Source organism: Leguminivora glycinivorella, chromosome 24 (assembly GCF_023078275.1).
Source record: "Leguminivora glycinivorella isolate SPB_JAAS2020 chromosome 24, LegGlyc_1.1, whole genome shotgun sequence".
NCBI classification, from domain to species: Eukaryota; Metazoa; Arthropoda; class Insecta; order Lepidoptera; family Tortricidae; genus Leguminivora; species Leguminivora glycinivorella.
In genome coordinates, this window is record NC_062994.1 from 6,825,284 (window position 1) to 6,840,214 (window position 14,931).

General features: G+C 35.6%; 1 protein-coding gene across 2 annotated transcripts in view; it reads left to right on the forward strand.

Moving 5' to 3' along the window:
- The window catches only part of LOC125238793 (LIM and SH3 domain protein F42H10.3), a 49,683-nt gene extending 40,970 nt beyond the window's left edge, over positions 1–8,713 (forward strand). The window contains exons 3-7 of one of the 2 annotated variants that reach the window (XM_048146236.1): positions 1,095–1,227; positions 2,010–2,145; positions 4,996–5,457; positions 6,041–6,198; positions 6,860–8,713. In XM_048146236.1, coding sequence (XP_048002193.1) covers positions 1,095–1,227; positions 2,010–2,145; positions 4,996–5,457; positions 6,041–6,198; positions 6,860–7,054 — 1,084 coding nt within the window. In that variant the 3' untranslated portion in view covers positions 7,055–8,713. The remainder of the gene's footprint in view (positions 1–1,094; positions 1,228–2,009; positions 2,146–4,995; positions 5,458–6,040; positions 6,199–6,859) is intronic. The other variant, XM_048146237.1, reaches the window with a different exon arrangement.
- Positions 8,714–14,931: the final 6,218 nt, after the last annotated feature.

A 14,931-nucleotide genomic window follows, 5' to 3' on the forward strand; every position in this document is an offset into this window, starting at 1 on the left:
CACCCTGTATTATGAAGAGGCTACCTACTCGTACATTCCAATCTGTTGTGTACAGCTCCTGTATCTCACAAGAAATGAAAGTTAAGCGATTTTCCACACTTTTACCCGCAATTGAACGTCGACAAAAACCCGGGCCGGATTCGTCACAAAGCGTCACGTCTAAATCGGTGTGTGACTTCATACAGTTAATGGTATTGTTGGGAAAGGTTTGGTACGTGTCAGCTCGATTTGCACGTACGAGTAATATATTGTAATACTAATGCTATGAGCGCGAAAGTGTTTATGAGTTTTATTATGTATATGAATGATCTTTCTCTTTACAGCAACAACAATAAGCTTAAGAAGCAAAGGAAGGTTCAGTTATCCATATTTACAAACGCTCTCGTCTCGATTATTTCCTCCCTGGTTTTTGAAGCTTGAGCAATCATTTTTTCATGCTTTCAAGTCCAGCGTAGTAGGCTTAGGGATATTAGGGATTCCATATAGATTAGAAGACACATTTTTAAATTAAAGGAAAAATTGAAAAATTCACACCTACAACACCACTAAGAAGCACCAGCAATGCAGAAGGTCGCAGGTTTGAGTCCTTTCGGAGTTGTTCCATTTTTCTTTTAATTTAAAAATATATACAAGTACGATTAGAGTATCTAGAGGTAGTTTTGTACTTAGCTCGGTATGCCTCAGGAATAAAGATTTAATCACTTACCTGAATATATCAAAGCCCTAAATGGGGATCAGATTTAATAAAAACAAGCTAAATGGATCAGCCCTAAATGGGGATCAGATTTAAAAACAAACTCAAGAAATGGCTACTGGCAAAAATCTTCTACAATGTAAATGAATATTTTATGGACATAGATTAGTGATGATATGTTGTTTTTTTATGTTTGTTGCATGCATTAGTTTAATTTATTATTGTACGCCCGAAATGGTCAAGCTGATGTCCATTGCAAATATTTATAACACCTATTTACCTACGTCGCTTAGAATTTAGATAATAAATAAATCTTATCCTATCTTCACTCGTAGGCTATAAAAAATAATTAAAGAAGACATAATTGTCAACTTTAACACAATGTGTTTATCAATTGCAGACACGTTCCAAAGGCGAAGCACACGACGATGGCAGAGACCCCCGAACTGAAGCGGATAGCAGAGAACACCAAGCTGCAGAGCAACGTTAAGTACCACGCGGACTTTGAGAAGAGCAAGGGCAAGTTCACACAGGTATGGTTGATACACTACATTCATCATCATCAGCCGAAAGACGTCCACTGCTGAACATAGGCATTAGGCATCCCTCAATGATTGCCACAATGACCTGTCCTGCGCCACCCGCGTCCAGCGGACTCCTGCGACCTTCACCAGGTCATCAGTCCACCTTGTGGGGGGTCTACCCACGCTGCGCCTTCCGGTACGCGTCGCCACTCGAAAACCTTTCCGCCCCAACGGCCATCGGTTCTATGCGCAATACACTACGTTATCTTCATCAGAGTTTTGTTATTGTTGAGTATAGACCATTTTTCGTGATTCTTGCCAAAATCAGGCTTCCTTTCATCCTCAGTAGATTCCTCTTCTATGCAACGGATCGATAGTTTTGACGCTTCCTCTTTTGTTGTCTCTCCGCTCAACTTACACGCGATGGCAGAGACTGATGAGAGAGACTGATTTCTTAAGTCGACAGAGCCAAGACCCAGACTACCTTTCGTTTCGCGTCGCAGAAATGCCATTCGGCTACGGCACCACAAATGATTGATGCTCTTTTAACGAGATCTTTGATTGCACATTAAAGGAAAAAATAAAGCCGAATCTCTGACTTTACAAGAAAGGTTTGCTTAAAAAATAATCATTGTTCCCCACCGAGAAACTCGTGTAATTGTTTTTAATAAGTCGACCCCAACGTCTACAAGGGAAGGCCAGCTGCCTGCCTAGTGGCATCCATTCCGAGTTCCACTTTTAAATTTATTGTAAGCCTAGGTGTGACTGACGTGGACGTGTCTCCATTCCAGGTGGCAGATGACCCCGAGACCCTCCGGATCAAGGCGAACACCAAGATCATCAGCAACGTGGCCTACCACGGCGAGCTGGAGAAGAAGGCTCAGATGGAGAAGCAGCGGCAGATCAACGAGAACGGGGAGCTAGTTGGTGAGTGAACGGTTGTGTGGATTTGTGTTGCCTTGGTGACAGTGCGAAGATCATCTTTACAGGACGTATAGGGTGGGCACATATAGATCTCACTCAGTTGATGTTGAATCAGCAGTAGACTATATAAAGGTTTCGAATTTTTTTACTATTATAAATACTCTTGACCACAGACTAGCCAAAGGTAAAGACGTGGCCTACGATGGAGTGAGCTCGGTGGAGTGATTTCATGAGACTTAAATTGACCGCGATACAGACCGTGATTAGGTAATTTTTTTTTTTCAAACTCCCAATATTATATTTAACTTCTTTTTTCAACCTATATTCATGTCCCATGATGCATGTTACTGTGTCGAAATATCACAACGACAAAAAAAAATGTTGGATTATTGCAATAAATAAAGTAAAGAGACACAAAAGTTTTATCCTTTGTGTAAGAAAAACAATATGATATTTCCTAATGTCTTTCAATCAATTTCTTTTCAATCTAACCTTAAAAGTAAAATCTTAATATGGCCTTGCTTGCACATCCTAATTTGCAAATTTCGCGCTGTTGGTAGACCAAATACAGATAACATAATCTAACCATCTTTTCACATAATTCGTCTTGAAGGCCCACCCTGTATGTCATTCATTACCATAAAAATACACGATTGCCAAAATCTTAAGCATATTTTCAACCTAAGTCATTCCGTGCTTGAAAAATACACGCAAACACAATAACAGATTTTCTGATAATAAAACCAGTTATTTTAGTATATTATATAACGGTAACGTTATGAAGGCTATAAAAGTTGAGTACCGCGGTTAGGCCACGAAGGCTTGCCGAGTGGCCTAAGTAAGGTACGAGACTTTTATAGCCTTCATAATGTTACGATTGTATACTATACTTTTTCTACGACAGCCACATACATACCTATTCGAGAATAATAAAATGGGTTAGTTACTTACTTCATGTAATGAATGGGAATATTTGTGTGGATCGTCGTAGCATTGAGTATTCTGTCCACAATGTTGATGGCGAGAACTTGTTGCACAATTCTTCAAAATATGCCAACAACGCCGTTTCAGAGAAAGTTGAAACATTTTTTTGCAATTTCCATGTCAAAACAATCATAACATTTTTGGTACGCTTTATCTGACTTTTCATGTAACAAATTGTCAGTCACTTTGAGCGCCCATAGCCTTGATTTCTTCGGAAGTGCATTTTTCACCAGAATCACTCATAATTACTTATGTTTTTGCACAATAACGTCGAATTAAAACAAACTACACACCACCGAAATAGTTCAAATAGTTTCGTGATAAGTTTACAAATGTCAAACATACCATAGACAAGAGAAATAGAAAATAAGCCGGTTTTCAATTACGAAAAATGTGGTTGCGTTCAAGAATATTTAAATGTCGAATGTAAAATTGTTGGATAAACTTATGATTTTTACCTTTGTTTTGCAATATCTAATATGTAAAACGCATTTAAGTTTATTTTTCATCTTGATTTAAATTATGAACCTAAATATTATATTATTTATTAAAAGTTACTTATTACTGTAAATGAAAACATACCTGATAAATGGAAGTTGTGCTTTTAAAAAAAAATTAACAGAACTCCTATATTCATATGATTACTGCTAGCAGTAATCCTATGAACCTATAGACAAATAGACTTTCTCGTCGTTACTCAAATGAACTTAATTTGGATACCGCTGACAATAATCTAATTGACAGATTTAAGTGCTGGAGTAGAAAAACGTAATTTATACTGGAACATACGTTTAACATTTTTTACGTGACCAATGTTGTCACACGAGTAACAATCTCTACAGTATAGAAGAAACCGTATTTAGTAAATAAAATCACAAGTAGGTATGAAGTTTTTTTAAGCTATATTAGAATCGTGTTCAGATATTTTTGTACGTATGTGTACATGAAACTGACCGCGACTGTACCTATTAAAATAAATAGAAGGTACAATAAATGTGAGTGTGCACGGGAAAACGTCCCACTTTGTCGATTGCTATAAAGCCGGTTTGTCAGTTTATTCATATAAAGATACAAGTAAATCTCGCCTTAATGGTAACCGACAAAGTGGGACATTTCGCTAAACACACTCTCAAATATGGTTCCTTATAGAAAACACATGACTTGTAAGTTATGGTACAAAAGGGAATGTGGAACGACTAAACCGACTAATAAACGAAACTTTGCTGATACGTACAATTTTGTACACAATAATGATAGATCTCTATACTGTAGTGATGATTACCACATTTATTGTGGCTTTCCATGTTTAAAGGGTCTTTATACTTCTTGAGACAGTCTATTAGGAATTCGTCCTTATTGACGATTTGACGACCCCTTTACTCTTTGGGATACCACAATTATACACTCGTCAACATAATTAAACCACTGATCATTGTCCGTCGCACAATATATGTGACTATATGTGTTTGTTTGTGGGTGTGCGAATGTTTCATCTACAGAAAGTTGATTGCGTCAAAATTGCTAAGCTAACTTATTTTTTACTGGAGACTACTTTTTAACGGTAGTTTTGTGTTGATATTTCCCTAAAATAAAAATAAAAACGAGTAGAAATTAAGCCAACTTAAGGATACTAGATCCCCTTAAAACCCCCCTTAGAAACCCTTTAAATGTTATCTGAAATGTCCAACATTTTAACAGCAACACAATATATTGAAATATTGTGACAGTTCTTCAAAATATTTTTACAGCCGTTGATCACAATTTTATAGGAGCGAATTTTATAGTTTGACGCAATTAACTTTCCTATCACCATCTTCATGCAAATGAAGAAATCATCGTGTCTAATCCATTCCACCGCTTTAAATGTAGACGTGCCCTCCGACAACTACCACCAGCAACTCGAGAACTACGCCAACGAGATGCTGCCAGTCCCGCCGCCGCAGAAACAACCCCAGCCCCAAGTGTACCAACCGCCCCCGGCCTACCAGAACCAGAACCAAAACCAATCCTACCAACAACAACAACAACATCAGCCACAACAGTATCACAACCAGAATTTCCAGAGTAATCATCAACCGGCCTACAATCAAAACCAATACCGACAACAACCAAAACAGTATGAAGATTACCAGCAGAAATATGATGATTATCAAAATCAGTTTGCCTACGGACAGTATCAACAACCTGGGGCTAACTATGGGGTTGGGAGTCAACAGAAGATCGGTAGGATCCAAGATTACGATCCACTAGTGGATGGACCGAGAGCACCGCCGAATACTCAGCGAGCGTCAGCTACCCTCATCTATAATAGCACCAGTGATGGCAAGAGAGGTTTGTACATTTTGTGTTGGGCTTTCTTTGTGGAGTGGGGACATTGGTCTGGGTTTATCGACAGGAATGAGGTTATAAATATTCGACATGCCTCTGTGTTAAGTCAGTGTTCTGTAATATAATTATAATACCATTTCAATTGTTTACAAACTTATTGTATTGGAATAGTATCTCAGTTTACAGAATTGCATAACAATAACGCTAACTTTGAGATATATCTTAGCTTACCGTTTCTAAGTGAAACTAAATTGAAGATAACTAAATTGATATATTTAAGAACAAGCCATCTATACAAAACTAAATAAAAGCTTTATTAAAGCACTAGTGCGAGAAGTGGGTAATTTTTTGTCAGGTCGAAACTTCAGAGGGCTACACGTGCGAAAAGGAAAATCGAACTTCCTTTTTTCCGCACTTGTATCGTAATATACTGTTTCTTTATAAAGTTTTAGGAGAAGATTTAGTAGTTAACGCATGACAAAATTTTATTTTGACGAACTGAGTGATTTTCAAACAAAGGTAGCTTTACAGCATGCATTCTTTCGCATGAACAAAGAAAACCCAATAACCCAAACCTTTCCATCAGGGTCCCACCACCAACACCAGCAGCAGCAGGCGACGAGCGCGCGGCAGATCGGGCGCGTGGCCGACCTCGACCCGCTCGCCTCCGAGCGCGCCGCCTTCGCCGGCCCCGACCACAACTACATGCAGGTCATGTCCAACAAGCACGAGCCCGACGCGCAGGTAACCAAAAAAATACAAACAATTGAGAACCTAGAATACTGCCTTGTGCGACCCCTTAAGGTTTTGTAGAAATATCGTGATCGATGGTGTCAAAGGCTTTACTGAAATCCAAAACCCGTCTATACTGGCCCCGACCAGAGCTACATGCAGGTCATGCCCAACAAGCACGAGCCCGACGCGCAGGTAACCAAAAAAATACAAACAATTGAGAACCTAGAATACTGCCTTGTGCGACCCCTTAAGGTTTTGTAGGAATATCGTGATCGATAGTGTCAAAGGCTTTACTGAAATCCAAAACCCGTCTATACTGGCCCCGACCAGAGCTACATGAAGGTCATGTCCAACAAGCACGAGCCCGACGCGCAGGTAACGATAAACCCCATAAAAAATACAAAAAATACTTGAGGACCCAGACTGCTTCCTTGTGCGACCCCTCAAGTTTATGTATGAATATCATGATATACGGTGTCAAAGGCTTTACTGAAATCCAGAAGCAGATACGAAGTTGCTATACATTTGTCACGGATATTAATGTGAAAAATACCTACTTACTTACTTTATGTTTTATAAGTACTGTAGTACTTATAAAACATTAATTTTTGAGGCTTTTTGGACTAATTTAAAATTTCATACCATTTAAATTTTGTTCTCTCCATTCCAGAAAGTATACATCGCAATGTACGACTACGAAGCCAACGACAGCGATGAGGTATCCTTCCGCGAAGGTGACCTCATTTCCAACGTGACCGCCATCGATGAAGGCTGGATGACCGGGCAGGTCCTCCGCACAGGCCGCACTGGCATGCTGCCCGCAAACTATGTGGAACGCGCGCCTCCGAACACCTACACACACTAAGTTAAATCTTCATTATTATTACCGAAAATTATAAGAAACTTGACTATGTAGACAGACTTTGATATTTTCGAAAATGACCGTACTAGTCGTTCGGGTATTCCATTCGTCACGCGCGCCTTCAAACACCTACACACACTAAGTTAAATCTTCATTATTATTACAGAAAATTATTAGAAACTTACGATGTAGACAGACTGACATTTTCGAAAATGACCGTACTAGTCGTTCGGGTAATCCGTTCGACGCGCGCGCCTTCAAATACCTACACACACTAAGTTAAATCTTCATTATTATTACAAACTTACGATGTAGACACGACTGATATTTTCGAAAATGACCGTACTAGTCGTTTGGTTACTCCGTTCATTTAACGGGTAACGCCGCCGAATTTGACTTTGGATACTTGAACTTTGGATACAATAGTAGCCCTTTTTCTTTACCTGAAAACGAAATGAATGGAGCTTGACACTATGTTATAGACAGATCTTTAGATATGTTCGAAAATTTAAACACTACTTAAAGCGAATATTATGATAAAAAAATGCTTATTATAATTATTGTACATGTATGTATGCATCAAGCATTTTCTATGAAAAGTCACATTTAGATACTTGTTGCTTTTTAGCTATTTCAAAATAGGTACTCAATGTATCTTAAGTCCATAAGATCTAAGATACTAAGTACCATTCAAAGTCTGTCGAACATAATGAAATAAACAATGAAATATCTACACTGCCTTATTCGAAGAAAATTTCTGCAATGTAAGATGTAACTGCGATATGATATCTATATGTCTGAGATATCGTAACTACATCTAATATTTGACGGATATTAAAGTTCGAATAGGGATATTAATCTATATACTCCTATTGCCAAACTATGCAATTTTATAGGTTGTAACAACATATTATATGTAAAATACATATCGTTTTACTTTTTAGTAAGCGTTATAAATGTACAGCCACTAATTGTTTTTATATATTATAACAAGGACTTCATTTGCATGTGTTGATATCTTTTAAAATCTGTTTTTCTCATTTTACTGTACAATAATTTTAGAAAAATAGGTATTTATGCTGACGTCTTTTTCTTTAGATTATCTCTAGACTTAATCGTATTCAACTCAAAAATTATAAAATATACTCTGTCAAACAAGTCCGTCAGTAAATAAGAACAAAGAAAACTATATGCATCCTTTTCTTTAGGGTGCTAGAGAAAAGGATACCTATAGTTTTCTTAGTTCTTATTTACTGACAGACTTGTTTGACAGAGTATAAACAGTATTTTTTAATATTTTAAAAATAAATTGGAATTGTCTCGAAAGTGTCTCAAGTAAAAACTGGCTTTAAACACGTCATTCCAGTATTTTATATACATTTACTGACTTTTTATATTTATTTCACAATGCTTGTAAATATTAAAGAAGTTTGATATACAAAAATATGTTTAATGCAAACTTATAAGCAATTTAGTTAAGTAATTGCAAGAACATACTGTAAGTAAAAGTGTTTATATCATTACAGATATTATAGTCTGAATGTTTAGGTATTTAAATAAACACATAGAGGAATAAGCAAAGGAAGAGTTGTAATTCTATACATCAGTAAATGCGAGTTATTTGTATAGGCATAGTTAAGTGACATCTAGCGACAATCACGCGTCAACTGTGTCTCTTCTGCCAAAAATTTAATATTAGAACAGTTTACAACTTGTATTACAAGCAGAAGGAATTGAAAACAGAATACTGATTAATACTATTGTAATATTAGCTAAGAATTGGTGAGCATTAGACTTTTCGTTCGTCGCGACATCTATTGACAAGTAGCAGTACTGATAATTTACGCTAGTTGACGCGTGTTTGTCGCTAGATGTCACTTAACTATGCCTATACAAATAACTCGCATTTACTGATGTATGGAGTTACAACGCTTCCCTTACTTATTCCTCTATGATAAACCTAAACAGAAGCTACCCTCAAAAGTCTCATTATGCCAGTTGATGGTACATGGAAATATTTCAAATATTACACGACCAAATAAGGTTAAAGGCAGGTCGCTTAGTGACAGACCTGCTTTATTTTTGTATTCGGTTAACCGACAAATGTGTCGCTTAACTTCAAACTTGGGTAAATCAATTCTGCTATAAGTTGATTATCTTTCAGATTATATTTCATTTTTTATATGTTCAACCATGATCTCGTAACGCCCACCATACAAACAATTTGCTGGAGAATTTTGATCGTAATTGCATTTTAAATTGAGCTGAGTTTCACTTGTTCGAAAAATTTTAAGAGACAAAAGAAATGTTACTTTATTTGTTCACATGAGACTTAAAATTCCCTTGAACCCGAATGTACATCTTATTGCACATTGGGCGGCAAGAGGTTAAAGTCGAATGGATTTACCCAAGTTTGGAGTTAAGCGACACAAATGTCGCAACTACCCCAAAATTAACAAATGATTTGTTTACTTTTATATATCAACCTAAAAGTATAGAGTATAGTAACATGATCTATTGAACAACTTAAGATATACTAATTTGTAATATCTATTCTATTTTTTTATTCATTATAACCTCATTTTTACCTAAGCTTAATACAATTGTGTGCATATTTCTGCGTTGATTAAGTAATATAAATATTTAAAATTTATAAGTTGTTGTCACCCCTGCGGAATCCTGTATTTTAATGCATTTTTAAATATTTTGAAAAAAAAAAGCACTGATTTTAACATTCTTATTTACACATTCCGTTTTTAGGGTTCCGTAGCCAAAATGGCAAAAACGGAACCCTTATAGTTTCGTCATGTCCGTCTGTCCGTCTGTCCGTCTGTCCGTCTGTCCGTCTGTCCGTCTGTCACAGCCGATTTACTCGGAAACTATAAGTACTACAGTGATGAAATTTGATGGGAATATGTGTTGTATGAACCGCTACAAAATTATGACACTAAATAGTAAAAAAAAAGAATTGGGGGTGGGGCCCCCATACATGTAACTGAGGGATGAAAATTTTTTTTTCGATGTACATACCCGTGTGGGGTATCAATGGAAAGGTCTTTTAAAATGATATAAAGTTTTCTAAAAAACATTTTTCTTAAAGTGAACGGTTTTTGAGATATCAGCTCTCAAAGTCGTAAAAAGTATGTCCCCCCCCCTCTATTTTTATAACTACGGGGTATAAAATTCTAAAAAAAATAGAGGTGATGCATGCTAATTAACTCTTTCAACGATTTTTGGTTTGATCAAAGTATCTCTTATAGTTTTTGAGATAGGTTGATTTAACTGTAATTTTGGTTTGCTGCTACGGAACCCTTTGTGCGCGAGCCCGACTCGCACTTGGCCGGTTTTTTTTTTATTTCTTACGTTGGTTGTTAATATGTTCTTTACATCAATGTCCATAATAATTTTCAATTAAGATTAAAACTAAGCTGGTCTTACTAAAATATTAAGGGGTCCACCGACTGTCACTTTTCCGGACAGTAACGGCCTGAAAAAAGTATAATGCTCAACAGTAGATGTCGCTACATGCCCCCTTGACCTATATGTATACTTGTATAGTGGAAAATTTCGCTGGTTCAGTTGAAGACTTGGTAGCTCAGTTGGAAGAGCGCTGGAGTATCGATCCAGAGGCCGTAAGTTAAAGTTTCGCTCAAAGCAGAAAATTCACATTTAAACTTATTTTAAATTAACGAGCTATTCCCGTCCGGCGAATTTATAGTCAGTAGGGCCCTATAAATGCATATACTTATGACCAATATATTTAAGCAATATTCTGTTCTAGCGATAAAAAAAAAAGATTTCTAAAAAATATACTTTATATGTAAACATCAATGACCAGTTCTAGAAATTTATATAACTTCAAAAATCTTGGAATAAGACGAAATTGATAATATCTACTCGATAGGACAATAGAATATAAATGTACTATGCCAATAGCTTATATTTTTAATTAAGGAGGTACTGTCACTGTTATAGTGCAGTTAGATTAAGTTAATATTTTATTTATTATCTTTTTTAACCAAAATCACGATGACGAGATAATGTATAATAATATGTATTCCAGGCAGGCAAGTATGGTCTCGCGATAAATGATAAAACATCAGGCCGTCCCTATCGCACTTACTGATAGTGCGATAGGGACGGCCTGATATTTTATCGTCTATTGCGGGACCATGCTACCCGTGCTGTTTGCTTAGGATCCACGCCACAGATATAGGAAGGAAGGAGATCGGGTTTTCCGGGAGATTTGAATTGAATAACCAAACACGACATATTGTAGATGGACGGCTGGACGCTCCTACCGCGCATCAGTTAGTTCCACGTCTGTCTGTATACATGCGAACGATCAGCGTCGTGCCATCACGCACGCATAGAGTTGCAAATAGAAAAAAAACATTAAAAAAAACCAAGCACCATGGTTTTTTTTTCTAAATAAGGTTTTTTTTCAGATGAACAAATAATACGACAATAACGGTTTTTCGTGATTTGTAACGTTTCAATAACAATAACGTACATTTTAATTCGATAAACATTCAGTATGCAAACATTTATTGGGGATCCCCAATGCGGCGTCGAGCGTGGAGAGGCGGTGGTATTGCCAACAGTAAATAGCGACAACTACTAACTACAGATGGTGTAAATGTTAAGTTTTATAAAACCAGAAATTAAAATTGTTAAATTAAATTCGTTTAATAGTTAATATAAAGTCTAAAAAACCGTATAAAAGTATTAAACTGTTTTGCAATATTTTGAGATTTCGTCTTTTAGAAAAAAATGTATTCCAAAAAAAAACTTTTTAACTACGTACGCACACAATTGTGTGCTCAATGACCTAACAGCCGCCGGCGGCGTGTTCGCTCTCATATTGTTATGCTCATTGAAATCTACACACATCGCGATTTTAACGCGCGTTTTTAAATACTGATACAAAAGTCGCGAGCGTTTAAAAACACGTTTATCGATGAGAACGTTAACCCGATAGTTTTGTATTAACATAGTATTATACATTGTCATTGTATTGTATAAACGCCGGCGACATCACAACGCTCCGGGCAGTATTAACGTTTCGTCCAATGTTACAGTGCCTTTGGAATATTATATTTTTTAAACTGAAACGAGTGTTTTTATCTATTTTGTACCTGTATTTTATCCCACGACAACACGACACCACCACGACAGTTAAGGCGACACTAGCGCCACTTTCGATATTTTCAGTAATATATCGTCACTACTTTTAAAAAATCTCGTATCTCACACTGCTCCTCAAAGACAAAACGTAGTAAGTATATACGCATTCCATACATACTTAATACATTTTTCTCTTCATTTACAGAAGATACAAGTTTTTTTTTAAAGTAGTGCCGATATCTACTTCAGTCGCTAACTCGATAAGTTGAGTAAACTGGTTTTTGAAATTCGAACTATGTGTAATTTCCACAATGTTCTTATTACAAGGACAAATTATCTCGATTTATCGGGTTTCACCAGTAAACCCTCGGTATACACTTTATCGTTTTGTAGTTATCTTAAAAAACTTGTATAAAATAATAGTGGCCACTTTTACCTGTCTAAGTTTCTGGGGAACTATACAAGTGTTTTATGAAATTAATTAAGTGTTGTTTTAGCGACTGAAGTAGATATTACTGAAAAAGTATTTAATTTTGAAGATATAAGAAAATTTCGAAAGTGGCGCTAGTGTCGCCTTACCTTAAAATAATACTTCAATCATAGAGGAATAAGTAAGGGAAGCGTTGTAACTCCATACATAAGTAAATGCGAGTTATTTGTATAGGCATAGTTATAGTGACATCTAGCGACAATCACGCGTCAACTAGCGTAAATTATCAGTACTGCTACTTGACAATAGATGTCGCGACGAACGAAGAGTCTAATGCTCAACAATTTTTAGCTAATATTACAATTCTGTCTTAATTTCTTCTGCTTGTAATATAAGTCGTAAACTGTTTTAATATTATTTTTTTGGCAGAAGAGACACAGTTGCCAACTAGTGTCGAGTAGTGGTACTGATAATTTTACGCTTACTTTTTCCTTATTCCTCTATGTCAAACACAGGGGTAAAGTGATTCAATACTCTTTGGGGGTGAAGGTCAAAACTTTTATTAGGTTTTGACCTTAGGTACCTCGAATTATATAATCACACGAATGTGCAGTGAACAAAGAAGATAACGCGGAATTCGATTTGTGTTGCGCAAGCGCTTTGATCTAGTGTCGCATCGTACGCAGATTTTTGCATAACATTTCCCTATTTCTGTTGTTAAAGGAGGGTCTAAAAAAGGAAAAAAGGCATTCACATTAAACCTTTTTATTTAAAAATAAGTCATGTATTTAAACCCTTAAATGCATGAATTTTTCTTTTAACGAGATATTAAATATATGTGATAGACAATGGTTTTCTGACTCTGGGAAAAATATTAAAAAAAATATTTAAGATCGATTTTTATACTAAATCAGTGTTAGAAGTTAAATAGGCAAATCTTATTTATATAAATATATCGTAATTGGTAAGTTTTATTTAAAAAAAATACTACTATTAAAAAGGTACACTATTTGTGAAACCTTTATGATAAAATGTTTAAACATAAACTAATTACTAACTCAGCCTAAATCACATACTAAAAATCGCCATCGTCCTGTTTTTTCACACTTTTCCGCCATTTCATCTTAATCCTTAAATAATAAATAATAAATCATTATATTATTTAATTTATTTAATTGTAGGTATATTAAATAATAATAAATAATGAATAATAATTAAGCAATAAATGTGATTTTGGAGTGTGTGTGTGGATTGAGTGAGCACCTTCCGAAAATAAAAAAAAATATGCTGATCATTTAGTAAAAGTTCTAAAACAATTGTAAAACGAATCTCTGAATTTGTAAAAAGATAAATCAAAAGATACAGCCATTAACATGTGCTCACTCAGTTCTCACAAACTACCAACGAAAACAGTGAATATATTCATTTAACATATAATATTTATATACTAACATTTAGTAAAAAATAGGCCAACCTACCTCTATAAATATTAGATCACCTAGTGACGTATTTAATTTTTTACAAATAGTTTCTTATGCTCACTCAATCCTCACACTTTTGAAAAGCCGAATTTTGATGAAAAACATAAGATTTAGACCGCTATTATATGTGTATAGTTTAGTAAAAGTGAAATGGGAATTTGTAAAATACAAAACGAACCACTAACGTGTCAGGTTTTTTTATAATAAATTTTTGTAAGTGCTCACTCAGTCCACACGTTTTGAGAAAGTTAAAAATGTAAATATTTTACGATTTGTAGCACCTAAGACACTAGAAAGTACTTCAACATTTAGTAAAAATTTTTACTAAATATCCACCATCTAATATTTTATTTATATTCGTTGTCTGGTTTTAAAGATATTCAGACATAACTTTTCTCATACAAATGTATCAAGTAGGGTGACCACACTATGTCGGCTCCTGATTTTCCCCACCTTCCCATTGTCATATTGAGATTGGGGAGTTTCGTTCAATTTTGATAATAGTTTATATTAAACTAATACCATATTAATTCTCCATCTGCAAACTGTTTTTAGGTTATGTTCTTGGCCTAGTGATGATGTGTATTGTGTAATTTTTATCGACGTCAGGATAATAACCATATCGACATTCATGCATTATAAAGGACATGAATGATAATTGGTAAGAAACAAAGAATATAATACTTCACTAGTAAGAAACCAGAACCTGGTAATCTAATCGTGCTAACAGATGAGCGTACCGGATTTGTAAGTGGGAGCGAGAAAATAATAACTAATAACGAGAAACTGATCTAAATCCTAAATATCTGGAAGTACAGTATACTGTATATGCACTAGTTATC